At 38.4% G+C, this 22967-nt stretch overlaps 1 protein-coding gene across 1 annotated transcript; it reads left to right on the top strand.

Annotated features, from left to right (window-relative positions):
* The first annotated feature begins 1666 nt into the window (after positions 1-1666).
* Positions 1667-22967, top strand: pitpnb (phosphatidylinositol transfer protein, beta). Its single transcript, XM_046067822.1, has 12 exons — positions 1667-1763; positions 7396-7426; positions 9416-9561; positions 11165-11256; positions 11459-11466; positions 12610-12684; positions 13021-13104; positions 17473-17550; positions 17662-17766; positions 18160-18282; positions 18585-18671; positions 20166-22967. The coding sequence occupies exons 1-11, from the start codon at positions 1693-1695 to the stop codon at positions 18630-18632; spliced, it is 861 nt and encodes a 286-aa protein (XP_045923778.1). The 5' UTR covers positions 1667-1692; the 3' UTR covers positions 18633-18671; positions 20166-22967.

Below are 22967 nucleotides of genomic sequence, written 5' to 3'. Positions count from 1 at the left end.
GTACCGTGTCATGCTGACGGTGATTTTACACGTCATTACTTGTTTTGTAAGGGATGTTAATGTATTAAATGTGATGATTGTGCCTTCTTCTGGAGAGCGCTGGAAGGATAAAATGACTCTTAGAGAAGTGTTGAGTCTCTGGCTTTAATTGTGTTTTTATGACTGACTGCGGAGCATGTGTCTCGGTGTCTACGTGTACTTTCAGAGAAGGAGAACATTTTTTGTCAGCCTAAATGCTCGCTATATTTGTGTAAGTTGGCCTGAATTTTAATCTTGATTTGTGTAATAATTATTGTTAAATGTCATTATCAATGCTTCTTGTTGTCATTTATTTTGTAAAGTAAACTGTGTTTTCCAGTCATTATTATACATTTTATAAAGACAATTAAACCAAGGAAGAAGTAAAGAAAACATTTTGATATTTTTATGGAGATTTGACTTTATGTGTGATCGTCCGCTTGGTGTTCAGCGTGTTTAGTAACTTTATAATGTACAATTTTTTGCAGCGTTGCCGGAATCCTATTTAGAGATATCTCAATTCTCAAGAAGTTGATGAATAAAAATGTTCCTTTCCTGGTCTTGTTTTAATGACATAAATCACACGAAACAGTAAATCTTAGATTTCGGAAGTCGTGTTTATCTCAATCCTACAAAAAGTCACTTTAACTTTCTAACTCTATAAAAGGCAGTTGATGCATAAATAATAATGATCCAATAATATAATACTGACATGAGCATAATGTAGTTTTACTTAGATACTTAAAGTTTATTTTGTTGCTTATACTTATGTACGTTTGCTTAAACCCAAGAAACATTTTTGAAGCAAGACTTTCTCTTGTATTAAGAGTATTTTTTATAGTAAGGTAACAGTGCTCTAATCTTATCAAAATGTATAGCAGAGATATTGCCTTTATAACACTTCATAGCCAGATAATTTAAAATACTTTGATGGTGCTCTTTTAATTCCCCTTTGCATACTACTAGTTTGTGTGACATGGGATAATCCATAAAATAAGGTCATTATACACTCCACTGTGGGCTGTATGTAAACATCTTTTCTTATTTCATGTGTTTGTTTCCCCTTTTTTTATTTGACATTTCTAATATGGTTCTCATTACTTCATTTACTTTACTTATTTACTTTCATTTTATTATACACTCACCGGCCACTTTATTAGGTACACCTGCTCAATTACATGTTAACATAAAATAACTAATCAGCCAATCACATGGCAATGCATTTAGGCATGTAGACGTGGTCAAGACAACTCGCTGAAGTTCAAACAGAGCATCAGAATGTGGAAGAAAGGGGATTTAAGTGACTTTGAACGTGGCATGGTTGTTGGTGCCAGACGGACTGGTCTGCGTATTCCAGAAACTGCCGATCTAATGGGATTTTCACACAAATACACACATAAGTAAAGAGAGGGAGAGAGAGAGATAAAGTCTATATGTAATTTATATCTGGATAATCAAATAAAGTAACAGTGCCTTTGTTAATTAACTCTACTGTGTCCTTTCCAAAACACAGTTATGGTAAACGTGCATTAACAATTAATCTTCTTCTTTCTTGTAAAATGTACAACTGTTATTTTATTATCATTGAAATGTTTCGTTGATTTCATCACATACAGTGTGAGGAAGAATCAGCCAATCAGATGTGTCCCTGGGGGCGGGGCTAACTTGTTGATAATGCTGTCTGGTGTGGACTCTCAGTGCGCAGGCGCAGCCCGGGTGACGAAGATGGTGCTCATCAAGGAATAGTGAGTCTGAAGTGTTTTTAAAAAAAATGTCTTTTAGCGCATTTGAAACTGTATTTTTACACATGCAAGAACTCATTACTGATGAGTAAACATGTGTGTATCGTTTAGTGGTTCCGCTCGCTTGATTTTACAACCATCTAGCCCATAAAAACCCATCTTTGAGCGAGGTGGATCAGGACGTGGATAACGGGACACACCGGTCTTTTTTAGGCGTTGCTAGTGCTAAGCTAAGCTAAGCTAAGGTTAGCTTCTGAGTTGTAGCAGCAGAGGGAGATAATTAGCTTCTTTAATGAAAAGGAGTTGCATAAAAAAAACCTGTGCTTCTTATGTACAAACAATAACCACACATAATTAGTTAACATGGCCTTGATAGATGAACAAAACGCCACAATTAACGTAACGTTAGCGGGACAAGTTAGCCGCGTTTTAGATCTCTAAAGTGCCGTAATGTTAAGCTTTTAGTCCCGTGAGTGACAGATTAAGGTTCCTTCTTCGTCGGATTTACCATTAGCTTGGAGCTAAAGTTAGCTGTAGCAGCCGACTAGCTACTACCATGACAATTGTATGTAAAGCACATATCTAACATTAGCTAGCTGCTAAGTTATACCCTGTGTTTCAGACTTAAAACCTTCGCTTTTTACGAAGAGCGTGGCAGGAATTATCCTCCCACAGTGGCCGAAACCACATAAGTTAGCAGTAATGTTACCCTTTAAGCTAGCTAGAAGACTAACTACTTTGCTGTTAGTTTGTTGACGCTAGCAGTAGTGAGTTAGCTCTTTAACTGGGCGGCTAACCTACTGTAAGCTGCCTCTTTTAGCACGATTAATCATCAGATAGCTTCCCCATACATATGTTGTGTTGGAGCTGTATTTCTTCTTAGCAGCAAAGCTAGCTTTTACTCTGTGGCTAACATACATCCGCTACAGATAACGGTACCTGTAGCCATCGGGGTGTTGAGTTAGCCCAGTTCTCTCCCCCTGTATTCCCCTGTTTACACTTAGCAGAAGTGCTAACTTTAACCACAGCAGCAAAAAAATCTGCTCAGCACTTTATATGTTTTTCAAACAACAAATGGATGCAGCAATGCTTTGGTTTGGAGTTTAAGCATCACCTGCATGCCATTTTATTTTGACTTCCAAGACGCTTTAGGAGTGATTTTTAAGATTTTAAATGGGTTGGCACCTTCTTATTTATCAGAACTTTCACATGTTCACACTCATCTCAAAGCTCTGAGGTCGCCTGATCGGATACTCCTCGATGTCCCCAGATCCAAGTAAAAAAAAAAAAATTAAATTTTATTAAGGTGATCAAGCTTTTACTGTAGCTGCCCCAAACCTCTTCAGATAAGACCTGCTCAGACTGATGAAATTGTCACGTCCTTGCTTAAGACCCACCTCTGTTCATTGGCTTTCAGTTCGAGTTGAGTTTTGACACATTGACCTTTTCTACCGTCTTTGGTTTCTATATTGTATGTTTGTGTCTCCTGAGCTTGGAAAGCACTTTAGTCAACTAGTTGTGTGTTGTTTTTTTTTTGTTTGTTTTTTTTTTTTTTTAAATATGCTATATAACTAAATTAGAACTTGAACATGCATGCAGTGTTTCTATAGCTTTGATATATTCATAGCAAAGTAGAAATAGTAACTTTAATTGTACAGCACTTTTATTAACACGGTTACAAAGTGCTAACAAATTACATGACAGGCAACATAAAAACAAAGGTATACAGTAAACCAGATGAATGGCATACAGTAGTTGTGATAAAAACAATATATTTGGCTGAAGATATCCAATTAGACATGTCAGGATAATATCAGTTTATTATTATTATTTTTTTTTAGCAGAGCTGATGTGATAATTTGCCCACAAGCTGTCCTTTAATCTAGTGTCTCACTATAGGGCTGAGCCATATGGCCTAAACTTTTCCCAATAAAACATGTCATTCAACATCAATCATTGTCAGGATAAATGTCAAATCATTATTTTGTTCAAGTTTAAAGGTTCTGATTTTTGCTCCTGAGTGAAAGTTGAAGAAACAAAATGGTTAATTGTGGTTTTAAACTGTATTTTATGGTTAACACTTAATGCCAAACACTGGATCACTTAACAAATCTGAGGGAGAACATTCAAAACCATTATGAAAAAATATTTTTGAACAAATATGCACGAGTAAAATAAGTAAAATCTATTTTCGGTCCATTTTCCTTAACATAATAAATATCTTAATAGAAAACTTAATTGCTAATTTGTTAGTCATTCAAATGAATTAAATCAAACCTTTAATTGAACATTTATTATATTGTTAATGAGGAAAACTACATCACGATAATTATCATTATTTTATTGCACAGCCCTAGTCTCACTATGGACCGTACATTATCTACTGTCTTGTTTGTTTATAGTCTATAAACAAACAGATGCTATCACATCATGTCCTTACAACAGTCATGACAAATTTTGAATAATGTTACTCATTAACAACAATCCTCTTATTTAAAATGAGCTTATGTACAGAAGATACACTCGTAAATGTAAAACATGTTGATCAAGTTTTCCTAACCTGCAACCTGGGCTTATGTTCAAATGTGTAAGTCTTTTATCTTTAGGGGTTCATGAAGAGAAAATATAGATGTGAATAATCTTAATGCATCTGTGAGAGAGAGAGAGAGCTCTGCCATACTTCTCACCACCAGTGTGATTGCGCTATTAGTGGTTATCCCATACACAAGAGAAAACTAAGATATCAAAAGTAGTGCATTAAATACCATTTTGTGGAAGTAAAAATGTTTTTGTTTTATAGTTAACTGCAAGATATGGATTCAACTTCAGGGACATTCTTTATCTTGTTCAGTGTCTTTTAGGTGTTTGTTTAAGAACGTCTTCTTGTGAGTACTTCAAATCAGTTCAGCACTAAAGCTTATGGGATTATTTGTGCAACCCTGGCATCAAAGTGTTTTTACATGCATTTTAACACATAAAACATAAAAACGCAGGATAAATATTGTGACATAAATTAGTTCTACCTGCTGTAAATAAAATTCAATATAGCCAACTTGGACCGACAGCCTGCTTAACCTACTTACTCATACTGTGAAATGCTCCACTTACATAATAATGTTGCTTTGGTCATGGTTAACAGAGAAACATGCTATACATGTCTGCACAGATCTGCAAGCAATGGCATGTTTGTAATTAAATGATCCCCTCTATTTTAATTTAGGGTTGCAACTAACAATTATTTTTATTTTCAATCTGCCAATTTAGATTTTATTTTCCATCTGCACAAGTACAAGACAGTACAGGTACATTGGACTTCCTGTGTATACATCACCTATTCAGCTTTTAAATAAAAACACAAGCAAAGAAATGCAATCTCTTTATTTAATAAAGGTTATTTTTCAGTTTAATTGTTTAGTTCATAAAATGTCAGGAAAATGTGCATCATAGTTTTCTAAAGCCTAAGATGGCTAATTGAAAAGCCTTGTTTTGTGCGACTGGGCATCTCAAGATATAAACTTTTATAAAGCCTGATTTTCCCCCTCTGTGCTACAGATGTCTGTGAAGGCGCACAGAGGGCTTTAACTGGATCTTAAATATAATCATAAATATGACTACAAGACTACTTGACCTGTGACTAGTCAGCCTTTGTGAATCATTCTAATAGTCTTGTTCTTTATAGTCCAAAATTATTTAAAGTTTAATCCTTCTCTTTGCTGCAGGTGTTACTGCTCTCCATCACAAAGTGAGCATTAGTGAGTGTGAATGTGGGAGTAATAAATGCACAACAATGAATATTTAGGTTGCAGACTGCCAGGAAACATGTCACTTGCGGCATCATATCATGTATGTTTTTCCTGGATTAAACGTACACATTTTTCTAACCAAAACCCATTTACACACATGGTTGTATGCTGAAAAGTACTGAATTCTCTAATAGTAGGGGATTTAAGCACATTGCAGTCCTTTTAATGCCTTTTTTGTCTGAAATTTACTTTTGCCATGGTCACATTTGAGCTTTGTAGAAGCAAAACAAATGGTTTTGATGAGTAATCCCTCCCCTTTCGTTTACCAGTAAAATGAAACTGATATTATGGAGGAACACTTACACAGAAACCTATAGTGAATATATATATATCACTGGGAAAAGATGGAAGTAAGTGTACCACTGGTAGTTTCACTGATTGACTTCTCATCTCGTGCTGAAATCTAATCTAAACTGTTCAGGGGGAATATAAACAGGTGTGTAGACTTCAGAAAGTGAACGCTCTGAGCTCATTGTGGCACAGGATTGTGTGCACGATTGATCTACTTCAGTCTCAATGCAGTGGAGGCTTTTGTACATTTTGCCAGAGCTGATATGTTAATCCTTATGTTACAAAAGCCACACACAAGTATGAGCCAAGAGACCACAAACAACAAGCTGCCTTTTGTTTTTCCAGTTGTGCCACATTGTTCCTCCAGTTACAAGACTGTCGGTGCCAAAATCTGTATGGTTCTTTAGACAGGTTATATATAGATGAAGAGGTATAGAGAGATCTATACATATATGGATAGCTAGAGAAAGCGATAGATGTGTGCTGATGCACATTTGTAAAATGCTTGTGCAAGGTGACATCCTTCAGATTTTTCTTTGTTTTGTCTGACAAACGGTCTAAAACTGAGTTTTTAGGTTACAATGACATAAAACACAGAAAATCATGATTAAAAAAGAAGATGGGAACCATGAATGTCTGGTATTTTTGCCAGACAAAATAACCCAAACAATCAGTTAATTATCAAAATAGTTGCTGTTCTGTTTTCCATCAGTTCAATCAGTTATTGCAGCTGTAAAGTTCTGTTCTGGGTATTATTGACCACACCCGAGTCTCTTACAGTACATTTTTACTCTTACCCTTAAGATATAATTGCTTTCCATTGTAGCTTAAGGGACTTTCTGCCATGAACTCACTGGGTCAGACTGCATACTTTCCGCCTGTGCGCCGCCTCCAGCAAGCTTCATCAATCAGTTTCTGTTTAGGTAAAGGGTGGGGAGGTGAATCTGCCAGTGTTAGCAGAGGGGAATTGAGACAGGGGGTGGAGGAGGTGCTTCCTGAGAAGGCAGGAGACCACAGGAGAGCAAGTCCTTGTTACTGTATGTCTGTATTATGGCTTCCCTCATAATTAAGGTGTAATATCCATACATATATTATGTGCATAGTCAAACACTGGTTTTACTGCATTTTGAGCTGCTTCTCTAGTTTGTAAGTGTATTTTCACTGCGTAAATTGGACGTTTGTAGTAGTTTCAGTAACATTCAGACATAAGAGATTTTCCTCTTTTAGCACAGGGCCACTTCATTTTTTCCCCAAAGATGGTCACAGTACTGTTTATACACAACGTCACGCTTCTCCATCTTGACTTGGTCACTGTGCCCATCGTGCATTAAAGGATCGTGATGTGCACAATCACAGGAATATTAATCAGTTTTAATCAAAGTTTAAGTGTAAAAAAAACAGGACTTCTACTTTCTGCCTAGGCTCAAACATGGACTGTTTCAAATCTTAAACTCTGCGGTGTTTTACCTACACACAAGTGTTTAACTTATGTTTCTCTCTCCATTTCCTGCCCCACCTCTCCCCTGTTTTCCCTCTCTCAGCCGTGTAGTGTTGCCAGTCTCTGTGGAAGAGGTGAGTAGTATTACCTCCAAAACCTCTTTACATGTATTACATACATTACTTTTAGAGAATATTATTTAAATCCAGTTTTCCTACATGTTCCTAACACAATATTACCGCTAGGCTAAACCAGTGGAATAGTGATAGTGTTTATTTTCTACTGTACGCTGAATGCTCATCCACTCCGGCTTTTCATCTGGGCCACATACTAAGACAAAATAGCCTTTGTTGGAGAGAGCGCTGGTATTGGTGTAACAGGCTGGTGGTGGTGTTTGGGGTGTGAGCTCAGCCTTTAAACTGCAATCTCTTTGTCATCTTGCTCTGTGCACAAAAAATGATTTCTGTTGAGTTTTTGTTGCTAATAAGAGTCTAAAGCACGTCCCTTCTGCTTCTACCCCATGGGGAAAAATATGCACGGTAGTCAACAGCGAGAGACAACTATTTATTTTTACCCCTGTGCTAAATTACACACTTTTGTCAAATTTCAAAGATAATTTTGCAAGTCAAGAAAGTCGCAGTTTTTTGTAAAACAGTAAAGTAACATTTAAATGAACTACATATCCCGTCTCGCACATGCACTTTGCATGCTCTTCTATCGCCTTACAGTTCTCTTGTATTGATTGGACTTTTCACTAACTCTTACTTTATTCCCTAGATATGCGCTAATAGCTCTTACTAGTAGGGGTGGAGGAAAAAATCGATACAGCATAGTATCGCGATATTTTCCGTGGCAATATCATATCGTAACACGGACGTCAAGTATTAATCTTTTATTATATAAATTGTGCATGAGAAGTTTACTTTTTGGTACTATAATAACAAAAGCAATTGCTTTTTCAGTCCACTAGAAAGAGTTTAAAGTTGGGGGGGGGGGAAAGACAACAAATTGCAGTATGTTTAAAATCGCTAAAATATCGTATCTTGACATAAGTATTGTGATAATATCGTATCGTGAGGCCTCTGGTGATTCCCACCCCTACTTAATAGTATCTAATGTCACATGTGGATCTCTTACTGTATTGATGCTTGTATGTTGTGCCTTAAATGTAAGTCCCTTTAGATAAAAGGCGTCTGCCGAATATGTAAATGTAATCTTATTTTTATATATATAAAATATAATGTGTGTGTGTCTCCAACATGGCCGTCACCATAACGAGGAGGTAATGAAGGAGGTGAAATTCTTTACAAGTCTGGCCATGTTGAGAGTTACATTTGTACGACAAACTGCGACTTCATTGACTTGCAAAATTATCTTTTAAATTCACAAACCTCATGTGTGTAATCTGCAGTAGTGTCACATGGTGGTCCACCGGAAAGGGAGGGAATAAGGCTCTCTGTTTTACTCCATCTACCCTCAAACATAGACAACCTTTAGTTCAGTGAGCCCAGAAACCATTGTGCTGCTATCCAGTGATGTCATACATTGGCCCTATTTCACAGCCTTCTCTGCTAGGGGGGAAAAACATTGTGGTTGGCACTTAGAGAAATAATTGGTTTGTTTTTTAGTATTCCTTGTCCAGTATTCCTTCACAGTAATTGTACCAGCAGTAACGTCCTGACAAAAGATGTTAATATCCCATTATCAAAACCTCTGCCTATGAGGCCTAATTAGAGTACAAAGTTTATTTTGAAAATGTATTTAGGATCGACTGAAGCTTTTGTGAGGTCAGCCACAGGTTGATAACAGGATGTTTTGAAGCCTTAATTTGAGTTTACTGCTCACACCCACCTTAATGTATCCAGACATAATGGCTCAAGGCCCAATTAAGCAGCAAAAACACCACAATTAAGAGGCCAAGACTGCTGGCATGAGCATCTGGTGGCTGTCAGTGGTACTGTATCCCTGAAGCACCTGTTTTGGCTTCAGGGACCTGCTCTCTTTTTTTTTTTTTTCTTTTTGTCTCGTCTTTGCCTATTCTAGTAAATAATCACAGACACTGAACATACATCCTTAAACTACAGGGAACAATCCTGTTTCCTTTCTCTTCCCAATTCTCACAGTATCAAGTAGGGCAGCTGTTCTCTGTGGCTGAGGCCAGCAAGAATGAGACAGGAGGTGGAGAAGGCATCGAAGTGCTGAAGAATGAACCTTATGAGAAGGATGGAGAGAAGGGACAATACACACATAAAATATACCATCTAAAGAGGCAAGTCTGTGAAATTAACCTTTAATAAAACCCTAAGGTTTGCATTTCTTTCTGACCTCATTTCCAGAAAAGTCACAGGGTGGACAAAAAAATGGAATCACCATTGGTTAGAAAGCTTTTACTTACACTCACATAGGGATGTCACAATACCAAAAAGTCGTCGTCGATACAGATGCCGGTAAAATTCCACGATTCTCAATACCAATTTGATACCATGGTTAAAAATACTTCTACATACACTCCTTTTTAATAAAAAAAAAAACAAAACTGAGGATGTCCAGATGAGGTGATTTGATGTCAATATATTCATAAATGAGCAAACTATTGAAATTACAATGTGCATATTTTAATTATTAACTTAATTTTTACTAACTTTTCTTAACTATCTCACGGGTGTGCAATATTTAAGGGTGGTCACTATCTGTATTGGCAGTGGTTTGAAATTGTATGTTGAAAACAGAAGTTATTGTTGATTTGAAATGGATTGTATTTCACTGCACTATAGTAACGGGCACGTCGGACAGACATTCAGTCTGTTGCGCTGCAAACTGCATCATTAGCTTTAAGCTGGTCAAAACTGTGAAACGTCCTTCTAAATTAGCTCTCCAACATGTCCCAAAACTGGGAAACATTGAGGCTTTCACAGAGCCTCTTTTCTTCTTTTTCCTTTTTCATCTGCAGCCTTTGTGCCATAAGTACCTGTTTCAAAAAACAAGTACTCCTAAAATAACCAACTTGACAAAGTAGGTATTTATGGTATTGTTATCATCTTTGGGCAACACCCCGATCAAGTTACCAAGTATGTAAGGTACATAAAACCTGGAGGGCTAGTAATGGCAACATGGTCTGAATCTTTGCCTCCATCTGGATGTGTTTGTTTGGTTTACAGGACACCATTAACAGACGGTGCCTGTTGCCAGCTATTAAATCTGGGAATGGGAAAACTGTATTGCCAGCCATCTAAGGGGAGACATTAGGTGTCGATGACTGCTCTGCATGATTGTACATCAGCCAGAATAAGCAGCCATTTTACTGAACCAGCTTCAGTAGCGAACACCGTTCCTGCGTGATGCTCTCCGTATTTCAAGATGATAATATCTCCGTACACGCTGCCAAACAAATTCAAGAGCAATTTCATAAAGTCAGACACTGTTCAGGGACTCAACAATCCCGAGATGGCGTACATCATGATCGTAAGAAAGAGTAGATTCTCTCTTCATTCCTCTTATTGCTTGAGGCCTTCTTCCCTAATCAAATATATTCAGAATTTCTGCGTAGTGTAACAGAAGCTGCTCTGAAGACAAAGAGTTATCTTCCTTGTCATGATTTCCTCTTATTTTGTCTACCCTGTAATATTTTGACTTTGATTTTGCATTAAATAGTGCACAGTGCCACCAACAACAAAAAGGACAAGTCATTGCAAGTAGAATCAAAAAATGACAAAAGCCCTGAAAATGCTCAGTAATTACTTTTAATCTTAAAGCAGGCAAAACAAAATGGGTTATTTTAGGGTTTAAATACACAGCCTGCTCCAGACCTGTGGGTTATTGCTGTTGAAAGGACCATGGACTTGACTGTCTGACTCCTTTTTCTACCAATACAGTAAAGTCCCAGGGTATGTGAAGATGATTGCACCAGAGGGAGCGTTAGTTTTTCACGAAAAGGCCTGGAACGCCTACCCATACTGTCGTACTAGTAAGTTCACACTGACGAATAAATCATACTTCATACTTGCAATCATACTATTCATACTTGCATGGTACGAAAACACATGCTGTGGCGTTTAAAAGGTTTCACTTTTTCAAAGATGAAAAATGTCAGCCTGTTTTTTTTTTTTTTTTTTTAATAATGATGCTAATCTTTTCTTCTGTTTCCCTTTCTCCTCCTTCCTCTGCAGTTGTGACGGTGAGTTGTCAAACGTTTTGTCTTTTAAGGCCTGGTCACACCAGAAAGTGAAACAGCAAAAAGAAATTCAGATGGTACAACAATGGTTATTAATTATTATTTTCCATTTCTTGTTTGTGGTACAGTTTATAATCCCACAGAAGTAGTTAAATGAAATGGGATGCTGCAACACAGTTAAATAAGCGACGAAAGCGTGCTCCATTTTGGGCTGCCTGGTCCCTCAAAGATCAGCACTGTTATGATGGCTCGCTTTTGATCAATCGTCCCCTTGTCAAAGTTAAACAAATTTGATGCAGAAAGTTTGCACAATTTTATTTCCTCCCACGAGCAACAATCAGTGATCGCTGCACTTCCATTCGAATTATTTGTTGCTGTTTTGTAAAACCGTTTTAAATGCTGGTGTGACTGGGCCTTTTAGTTATAACCATTATAAACCATTACGCACCTGACTTTCACAGATGTGTAACACATATTAGATACCACTGTCTGTCTTATTTTTTTATTTTGCCTTTATTTAACCAGGTAGACTGACAGAACAGATTGTCATTCACAACAGCGACCTTGTCAAGATGAGACAGTGTCGTGCAGTACAACATGTAGTTTCACATTTAAAAAATACAAAATGCAGTATAGATGTCAACTGGTATTCAAGTGGCATTGCAGTAATGGTGGTACTACAGCAAAGAGCAATACTTAGAATATTTGGCAAATAACATTTGAGCAAATCTGTACAAATTTCATATCTGTGCAAAGGATGCTCGAGCATATGTGCAAGAATATTTGAGCCCATCTGCACAAAATATAGGTCCAATAAATAAGTTTCACAGTCCAATATTGTTGAACATGAGCTGCAAGCTTGCTCGTTTTGCTAGAATTAAAAATAGGTCTGAACTAAGCAGTGCAGCACCACCAGGGTTTCAGTCTAAACATCTGATTAGTTAATTGGATTTAGCTGTTGGGTTAAGTACATCAGAACACCATGAATGAAGGATCATGGTGTTCTCTGTAGTGTTTCACTGGCTGAGCTCGCCTGCAATCATTCAGTTTAGCAGTGGTACCTAATTTGTCAGTAATAGACATTTTCGAAAAGGCCAAATATTCATTATCCTCCTTAAAATCTGTGTGGTTTCTACCTCTTTTCAGAATGAGTACATGAAGGACGACTTTATGATAAAGATCGAGACGTGGCACAAACCTGACATGGGAACAATAGAAAATGTAAGTGAGCAGAAGACAATGTTAGAGGGGCACTCCAGTGCTTTGGCATTGCACTTCCATTAAGTCGGGCCTTGAGAGAAACAAAAGTTGATGCAGCAGAGGCCCACATGCCTATTTTTTATTTATTTTTTAAGTAGGAAAGCATAATCTTCTGCTGCCATGTGCATTTAGAAGGGTGTTGCACAAGCAAGAGAAAAATGTCCAAGTTACAACAGCACCTGTGTTTTGAATTTGAATTTCATTTGCTTAGATTTGAATGTTTCTCCCATGGGAGAAACAAATTATTGCCTGTGTGCTGAACTGAGGTTTACTTTCTTGTTTTTCTCTTTGTGCCAGGTCCATGACCTGGATGAGCAGACGTGGAGGACTGTGGAGGTGTCTCCCATAGATATAGCAAACAAAGATGAAGTGGCCGCTGGGGTGAGTTTCGCTATACTGTAGGTCTTTCAAACCACGAAACGAAACATGTCAGAACATTTTCTTACACACCTGATGAGCAGGACGTCTGAGAAAGTGTGTGGTCATACAGGTTGACTTTGACTTGGTCAGATTGACATGCTGCTAATTTAAGAAGGCTAGTTCGCTCACTCTGCAAAAAACTATAAATCTTTGTCCATGCAGTCACTGCATCAAGAATTTAGTACACTTGTGCTAGAGTTAAACAAGCTGAAATATTCCTGACTAAAGTTGGAGATTAATGAACAAACAGTGTCAAGAGATATAACACTGACACCACCAGCCTCACAATCTACGTTAGATTAAATTGCTAAACGTGGATCCACCTGACTCGCATGGAGTTGGTTTGGATTTGAAAAGACGGACTTTGCTCAAAAGATGTCAATCTGTTAACTGTGTTGAAACTCAGTTGCCAGTAAAGACTTCGAACTAACCACCGCCCTGAATATCAAGAACATGAAAAGCTTCGGGAGTCAACTGTCCTGATCCAGCCGAGGTAGAAACACAAAAACAAACTCCCGTTCAAACGCAGCTACACTGAAGATGACACAAACTTAACACATTTTTGAAGGAAGGCAAATTATCTAATTATCATTATCGAGGACTCGCGGTTGTTGGTTATAATAAGTTTTAAAAAGGAAGAACTGTAAAGAACTGGTGATCACATGGTCAATTCTTTCTCTGATGGTGTTTTACTTGCATTTCAGTTATTATTGTTTTGGCAATTATTATTAAGACCCTACCTACGTCAATATCTGTCTCCAAAATCACAAACTGTGTGAAGCATTCAAATAATCATCACCAGTTTTCAGCAAATCTTAACAATGGCAAAAGTGTTCTTGTGTGGTGTAGTTGTTTTTGATATACACCTTGTCAGTCACTCCTACAAAGTTCTTAAAGGGAAAATAAAAACAACACAGACCTTTTCATCGTGCTATATAGAGTTGAGAGACACAAACCATGCAGGCTTTGGTAATCGCCTACATTTGGCAGCTCTGGTTATGCTCAATCTGATGATAGTAGATCTTTGCTATTTGAGTTTATTTTTATAATCAGTCCATTTCTTTGTCAACCTCACTGTGCAAAGAAAAACTGGAGTCTGTTAATATCAGATGTCATCTAGCTCCCCATTGATTAATGAAGCTAAACTAAATTAAGCTTCTTGCACTGACCATTACATTCATCATGTTTTTCAGCCTAGTTAGCCGTCGTCTTCCCGGCAGTTTGTCAGAGTAGCTACGGGATACAGCGGTGATGAAGGAGCCCTTCATCAAATGTGTGGAGTAGCTGAGCAGGCAGCCCTGCCTCCAAACATCGCAGGGTACTGTTTTGCTTCAGGCTTCGAGAGACAAGAAATTCAATCAAGGAAGTCCAGTTTGAGTAACAGATCACAGGCTTCTCAGGCGCCAAATCACTGCACAGTGGTTATATTGTTTAGACATGAGGTTAAACAACTCTGAAACGTAATTACAATTATTTTATCTTTCCTCACAGCGTTTGCGAGGTAAATAGCGTTCACATTACAAATTAATCTACCCAGAATGTGTGCTTACGTGTTTGAGATTGGCCTATGCAGCATTTTGTCACATGACGTCAACTTGCAGTAAAAGATTCAATGTTTTTACCAGATGACTTGTGTTTTGCCACAGAAGACTGATTCAAACATTTTGTTCCACCAGTCATTTAAAAAAATACATTGGCCCGAGTATCAGCAGTTGTCGATAATGGATATGATTAATGTTTGGCTGCCTAATACTGTGTAATCACAACTTCCTCATTTGATTCAGCGAGTGAATATTTGTTGCATGTCACCCCCACTCACAAGCGCCCTGTCTGCCTTTACTTTTCAATAACGGCTAAATATATGCAGCGTGAAAGCTCCCTCAGCTGAAAATCAGAAGACTGGCTGAATTTAGCTGTTTATCCGTTGAAATGTGATCAGTGAGTGACTCTAAAGCTGAGTTCACACTACGTGATTTTTAAGCCCGATTTGCCAGCCGACCGTCGGGCTGGCAAATCAGCGAACAATCGGCGCACTCCAGTCGATGTGGGTCAACTACTCAACGATGCATGACTGCCATGGTTTGGAGACCAGAAAGAGTCGTCAGGCGTGTAGTGTGTGTGTGTGACCCCCTGTCGCCGATAAGTCCCGTAGTTTTGATTACTACGACTTCAGGATTCCCGTTACAAGACAGTAGTCTGAACAGTTGAACAGCACAGCGACGTTGAAAGTCATGCATTCTGCACTAGGGATAATTTCTGTAATGCAAGACAGAAGTTAAGCAAAAAGTGCTCCTTCAGCTGTCTAGCTGTGAATCTGAAAATGTGCCTGTAAAATCCTCTTTACTCCTGTCAGAGTGGTGACAGCAGCTGGTTCATTATTCACTCTGTAGAACAACTCTAGGGTGTCCATTATCTATTCATTTATGCTTTATTTGACATTAGTTATGTGTTTACTCATCTTAAAAAGACACTTTCTTGTACAGTGTTGTTGAAATGGCATGAGGATTCAGTTGGACTGCATTTATTAAGCTAAAGTAAAGCACCATGATGGGTTATCATTTCTCTGGCAACATTTGATTTGGATGATGGGATGTCGTTACAGAGTTTAAATAGCATGAGATCACAGATAAATGAAACTTTTAGCCATCTTTTAAAAGCTCTTCTTGCTCCCATCATAGACGCCTGTCGGTGAGTAATGCCTAATGTTTCCTGTGGTTTAAAATCTAAAACAAGGCATTAAGCCATTTTCATCCGGGTGGGTCACAGTCGTCTCTGCCTTTCTTACACTAGCTCCTGTAGAATAATGACTTAAGTGGATCAGTGTTGAGGCCAAGGCTTAATCTGAATGTCCATCTGCTCCAGGTATTCACCACTCTTTCCCCACAACGGATTAAAACAGCACGGTGAGCCTTGAGCTCGGGGGTTGGGATTTGGGGGTGGGGGTGCATTAAAAATACGTTTGCTGATTCTTCAGTGTTCCTGGACGGGATCTGAACACTCGCCGGGAGGGTGAAGTCTGTCAAAACACCTTCAGCATGAATGAGTCAGCACTGATGAGTCTCAACTCGTTCTCTTTTAAGAGACTCATGGAGAAAATGGATTCAGTGACTGCTTAATATTTACATTCCATATGATAACATGATAGTACATTACATTTTGACAAGACGCTTTTATCCAAAGCGACTTACAATTGGTATATGCGTCAGAGGTCGCACGCCTCTGGAGCAACTTGGGGTTAAGTGACTTGCTCAGGTGAATGAAATTGAATGTGTAACAGTGGGGCATTAAACCCGGGTCTCTCACACCAAAGCCATGTGTCTTGTCCACTCCACAATCACCACCCACATGACATCGCTGATGATGCTTTTTCAGATAATCAGTTTTTAAATGGTTTATTTATCTTAAGAAGTTGGAGGATTTTCTCAATACTTAACCACTCAAGAATTAAATTTTCTTGTTCTTTGACCTTGATGTTTGCACAAACAAGGTTAGTTTGATGTTGCAGGTTGTGTTCAGATTCATCTGCTAAAGGGGGAAAGTTTCTCATTGCTCGCCCCTATTTTTTATTTATTTATTTTTTTAAGTCTGAGTTTAACATTTTTATGTACAAAAACAACTTTATGACGTGGATTTAAAGAACTAGGTAACCTTGTTTCCTCAAAAGAAGTTCAAATTACTTCTCCAAGCAGAGTATTTTTATAAATCTTAATGCATATCTGGTGGGGGTCTCTAAAGGTTCCCTGTGGAGCTTAGGTAGTATTACTATGGAGCAAAGTTTTGATGAGTAGATCCTCATTTTGCTTGTATCCTGTTGCCGGTTTCACGCTCCATTCCAACGATGAACGTAGAAGAGTAGCAAAATGCCAACAAAAGACAGTGAAGAAGATGACCACAAGCTAACAATCACAGATGATAACATTGCACAATTTAGAATATTCAAAAAGTCTTTGAGGAAAAAAATGCATTTAACACATTTGTTAGATCTCAAAGAGATGCACAACTTCAGTTTGTTTACAAGAAATCTCTTCTACACAAGATTTCAAAGAAACTCATTGGTTTAACTTCCTCTGTGCGCCAGATATCCAGGTGTATACAGTTTCTGTGACTTTGCATATTTCTTTACGTGACTCTTGGGAATTTGGTTCTGAGCATATTTGCTGGTGTCACCAAACAGGAACAAATAAGATCTCTGCCAGACATGACCCCTTGACTCAGTGTGGCCCGGAACACAGTGCAGAGTCATTGAAAGTAGCAGCTGTGGGCAAAAGGTGTGACTTGGGTTCAGTCTGTGTTCTTAATGTTTTGTTGCCCCTTTTTGTTTTCTTTCAGGACTATAAGCCAGAAGAAGATCCTGCTCTTTTCCACTCCACCAAGACGGGTAGAGGACCTCTCGGCCCCGAATGGAAGGTACCTGACGTAGGAACAAAAAAGGAAAGATGCGCTAATGTTGAACATCATGACGTTGTTCCTGCTGTCTGTCCTGAACTGAAGGTTTTAATGCCTTTTCTTCCTTCGCAGAATGAGCTGAAGACAGATTGTCCTTACATGTGTGCATACAAACTGGTCACTGTCAAGTTCAGATGGTGGGGTCTGCAGACCAAGGTGGAAAATTTCATCCACAGGGTAATGCATAATATCCTTTAATGCTTTTTTGATGAATTAGTGCCACTGTTGGTCATAACATAAAGTTTTTTTGGGTTTTTTATCTAACATGCACTGTGAACATGTTTATTTATCCTCATTAACATCTACACAGTATTTGCCATGAACTGTTGTTTCTGTTGTGGACAGCAGAGGGAGACATGGCTCAGAGTTTTTTCAAACTGGAGGGAGACAAAATTAAACTGTGTAAAGCTTAAGTCAGGAAAGGCAAGGGAAAAGTCTAAGTGTAATTATTTAAATAGGAAAAACATGCATTTGTGTGCCTTCATATTAATGTAAAATGAAGTTCTGCCTATTGCTTGTGCAGAATTTGAGTTGTTTCACTTCATTTAATTCCTTTCCTTCCTTCCACAGCAAGAAAAGCGTATTTTCACCAACTTCCACCGCCAGCTGTTCTGCTGGATTGACAGATGGGTGGGTTTGACCATGGAGGACATTAGGCGGATGGAAGAGGAGACCCAAAAAGAGCTTGAGGAGGTAATTAACTCACCAAATGCACAACTATCCTCTCAGACTTATACTGAGCTGTACTGTATGTTCAAGGCAGATGTAAAGAATGCAGTGAAAGTATTTTATCCGATATGTGGGATTCATTAGAGTTGCTTTTATATTTTGCGTGTTTCTTGATGTTCGAGGAGCTCACACATGAAATAAAGTTTTATCTTGGGAATGATAATGGTACAAATGATCATTGTTCTGTTATGACCAGACTGCTGGAGACGACACAGCATACTTAATGCTGCTTGATTTAACCCTTTTACTCCTGAATTTCACATTAGATGCGTCAGAAGGGAGACGTGCGAGGGACCTCTGCGACAGACGAGTAGAGGCCTGTCGCTGTAGGTCAAACACTAGAGGCAGGCTGAGTAAGTCTCAACACAGCAGAGGTGGTGGCGCTGCATGGATCATTCTCCACCCTTTTCTTAATACTGCTGCTGTCTAACTTCTGTTTGTTTTCAGATCTTTTGTGCTTGACCTCTTCTCAGCCCTGTATCGTCTTTCCATTCTTATCTTCTTCTCTTTTCATCTCATTGGTTCTGCTCTTCAAATGTGGTTTAACTTATCCAGGCTAACATGCTGTTTGACGGCTAAAATCATCGGTTATTGCTCAGCCAACACACTAACTGGGACAATAGATTTGTTCACCTTTAGAATAAGTTATCTTGAGTAACAGTTCAGTTATTTAAAAAAAAAAAGGACATAATATTGGCTGAGGGGTGATGTGATTTTAATCATGAGTTGCTGGCATCATGGCTACAGAGACAACACATCTTACTGCATCTCACCGGTGTTCATTTCAAACTGAAGAAGCACCTTTTGACGTATTATTGAAGTGCAATAAATCCCTGCAAAAATCTCCAATAAGGAACATTAAAGGCACTCTTACTGAATAAATTACCTATAATTTATGGAACAGACTCTTTTAACTAAGAGGACCTTTATACTAATGTTGTCAAAACATTTTTTGATTAAATAACAAATCTCTATTCAGATGTCACAACTAAATGTCATGCTTCTTGTTTTTACTTGTCTGATGGGTCGTTTTTAGTGTAATTTATCTTCCCAGGTGTACTTAGCTCGTAATTTGGAAAATGTAGGCGATGATTTCTCAATAATTTAAATGTGCTCATTTAAAATCATAATTTCATTACCATTGTTTATTTTCTATAGGCTCTTCTAAGGAATGGAGTATATAGGGCTTCAACTAACTAAATTGTTGGTCTGTATAATTTCCCAGAAGGCAAGTTGGCCTTTTCAACTATTTTTTTTTTTTTTTTTCTAACACAACAATCCAAAAACCAGAGATGCTCATTTTACCACGTAGAAAACAAAGAAAATCAACTAATCTGCACTTTTTTTTTTTTTAAGAAGCTGGAACCTGTAAATTTTGGTAATTTTTGCTTGGTCAGCTTTGAATGAGTCACTCCTGTCAGAGAATTGTTTCGTATGTGATTCACTTTATTTTCTAAACTGTTAAATATAAGCCTGTACTTTAATCTACCAACTTAAAAGAAATGATCAATTATAGACGAACAAATCAAGCAAACTCCACAAATGAAGAACGGGGCCGTGAGTCATTTTCCCTGCCTGCTATTCATCAACTCACGTTTTTAATGTTCTCTTACAGCTCGTTCACTCGTCTTGAACACTTCTCTCTGTGCTTTCACTTTGTTTCCTCCTCGTGTTTTGTGATCATGGGAATGGAGATATTAATCACCCTCCTTGAAATGTTTTCCTTTTTGATTTGTTATTTTTTTGGGACTTGACTGATCGTCCTGCATGTGCATGGCTCATTGCTAACAGATGTAAACAGTCTTTATTACCAAACTGAACACACATCTTCTTTCTCCGTCTCTCAGCTGCGTCAAAAAGGTCCGATTCGAGGCACCAGTGCTGCTCATGAGCAATGAGGCAAATCAACCAAACCCTGTCATGATGATGTCATCAAAGACACCTCCACCACGATGAGGAAGTGGCCCTGACTTCGCCTCTTCTCTTCCTGTCTCACATGATTCATTGGGGGGGTTTGACAAAGATTGGTTAACAGTACTGTACAGATCCTACCCCAATCACAAGCCTCCTGTTCATTCAGAAAAAAAAACAAAAAAAACATGGTTTTGCATACATATAAAAAGGAAAAGAAAAAAAAACTCTTTGCACAGAACGTAACTTGCCTGACATGTAATTGTTAGTTGATTATTACAATGGGCTTTGTTTTTATTCAGGTGTGTAAACAGTGACTCAGAAAGTTAAGCCTTTTAAATTAACTTGTTTTTAGGTATACAGGTGCCCACAAAAATTGGTACAAGATGACTTTAGCAGGTATTGGACCATTAATCTCCCTACCTTCCCTTGTATTATAACTGTCTGTCCCTACTTTGATCCTTGTCTCTCCCCTCAGTATTGTCCATATTCTTGTCCTGATAAAATTTGTCCTTGTCTCACTGTCCCCTCTGTCTGGCAGTTGGTTGGAAGATTTTTGTTTTTTTTCTTTCATTTTAATTTGGAGGCTAATCCATGCCTGTTTAAGGTTCAAAGCAAAATCAGTGATCATGCATGATGGATAATTCTCTGCTTCACACACGTCCCACATTTTCCGTCACAAGTGCATGTGGACAACAGCAACTCCTCACTAAACTGTCATTGCATGTGTGTTGTCGCTGCAATGGGGCTTCGCTCAAGTGGATTGTTTGTGTTGATTAGAGAGAGGTTTAGCGCCCTCTAGGAGAGTCTGTACAATACACCGGTGTGTTAGTGTGCATTTTTGTGCTTGTTTGTGTTATCGACTGCCTTCGCTCTTAAAGGACTGTCAGTCTTGACTGAGATGGACAACGTTCAGCTTATTATCAAGGCTCCTGAGTCGTCTCAGCGCTCCACGACCAGCCTGTTGAACTTGCCTCATGCTGTTGCTGCATGTCCTTTCTTCTTGTCTAGGGCTTTAAGTGGAGCAGAAGCTTTCCTTTTCTTTCTTTAACTAAAACAAATGAGGATGAAAGTGTGTGCGTTGCTGCGTGCATGAATCAAGGTTGGGTTTTACAACTACCGCTTCTTCTCTCACCTCAGACAGCAAATGGGTCCAGGCAGATCTGCGACGTCTGTTGCAGTTGTGGATTGACAAGCATTGTGGGTGTATAGCTTTTATTTTCACCATGTCAAGTGAGCTTTTCATCTACATGATGTAGGTCAGTCTGAACTTTTCTCAACTGCCTCTAGATAAAGGATGAAATCCCTTTGGCAAAAAACTGACTCATAACAGTTTAAATCAGTGTCTGGTGGTCTAGTACGAGCCGTGATCTGAAAACAGGTGGCATCTTTATCCTGCTTTCTTTCCGGCATCACTACTTTATTATTTTTTTGGCTGCATCGACTCTGGTTTGTAGCCGTTTATCACAGAGAGAGCTCACTTTAGCAGTCTTTATTTTGAGCGTAGAGCAGATCCTGTTGGGCTCTTAGGTAAGCTGTCTTGTGATGTTTTATGTGATCATGAGCATAGCTTTAGCACAGCTGTGATAAAACCTTGTTTATTCGATCAGGTATGAGTGTCTAGGTTTTGCTGTAACCTATGTGTGTGTGTGTGGTGTTGGACAGGTTATAAGAGAGTTATAAGTGTACTTTATAATATGTCCATTATAGAAATGGACAAACTGTACATACAAACACTGACTTGAATGGAATATTCACAGCTACTAAGCGTCGTCAGGTCTATCATTCAATACTGTACTGCTAAAAGTAACTTAAATAAGTTATAATGTTGTCAGAGCAGGAGACATCAGCTCTGTGGACAGTATGCTCAGTGTGGAAAGTGGAGCAAACTGTCGACATGTTGTTGCTCATACCGTTAACTGTACCTCATCCATGCTTATGAATGTACAGCTAGGAGACAGATGTGTCAAACTATGCAGGAAGTCACGGAGCTGCAGGAACACTGACATGTTTCACACCTGTACAGGCATGACATGGAGCTGTTATATCATCAGTACATGAGGAGAGATTTACTGAAACAACTCCACATTTGGATCTGCATGCGCATTATTTTTTTTTTTATTAGTCTTTACATTTTCCTTTCTTTGGGTTTTGATTATTCCCAGTTTGTTTGATCAGGACTTCAGTGCTTTTGAGAAGCTCTTGAACTGCATCAGATGAGAAGAGGAATAATTTTAAAAGGCGGCTTCTCCTCAAAATCAAACTGAATCCGGCTCGACCTCAGATTACCGACGAGGAGTGAAAAGCCTGACTGAGTTTGGCGATGACAGGGAGTCGCCCTGTAGACTAGACTGTGTGATGTACAGTTTTGTAGCATTGCCAGTGATGCCAGCCAGGGTATGACTGTGAGGGGAGGGATAAAAGCTTAGGGAACAGATGGAGTCCAAAATACAGTTTTCTTTATTGTAATCATGAATAAGCACTTGCAAAATCTACTGTTTTTTGTTTTCTCTGTTTTTGTTTTTTGAAAGACAAAGATTCACAATGTATTCGATGTTCTCTTTTACTGATAAGGCAAAATTCAGGGGAATTAGTAGTGAATGTAATTCAATTAGTTCCTTATTATTTTTTTTTTTTTTTTTTTTTTTTTTCTCCTGTTCACAGCTTTCAGGCTGTGACAGAAGGTCTAGACAATGGAACATAACAGAATATCTAATAAATTTGAACAAATAAGAGAA

This window comes from Micropterus dolomieu, linkage group LG13 (assembly GCF_021292245.1).
Source record: "Micropterus dolomieu isolate WLL.071019.BEF.003 ecotype Adirondacks linkage group LG13, ASM2129224v1, whole genome shotgun sequence".
Classification (NCBI taxonomy): domain Eukaryota; kingdom Metazoa; phylum Chordata; class Actinopteri; order Centrarchiformes; family Centrarchidae; genus Micropterus; species Micropterus dolomieu.
This window is presented reverse-complemented; position numbering and strand designations above follow the sequence as displayed.

What these genes read in the sequence shown, in the direction of transcription:
- pitpnb (XM_046067822.1), top strand. Translation starts at nt 1,693, where the DNA reads ATGCTGTCTGGTGTGGACTCTCAGTGCGCAGGCGCAGCCCGGGTGACG. An exon ending in CTCTCGGCCCCGAATGGAAG is followed by an intron (nt 17,551 to 17,661) that starts GTACCTGACGTA and finishes CTTCCTTCGCAG; the next exon opens with AATGAGCTGAAGACAGATTG. An exon ending in CCCAAAAAGAGCTTGAGGAG is followed by an intron (nt 18,283 to 18,584) that starts GTAATTAACTCA and finishes ATTTCACATTAG; the next exon opens with ATGCGTCAGAAGGGAGACGT.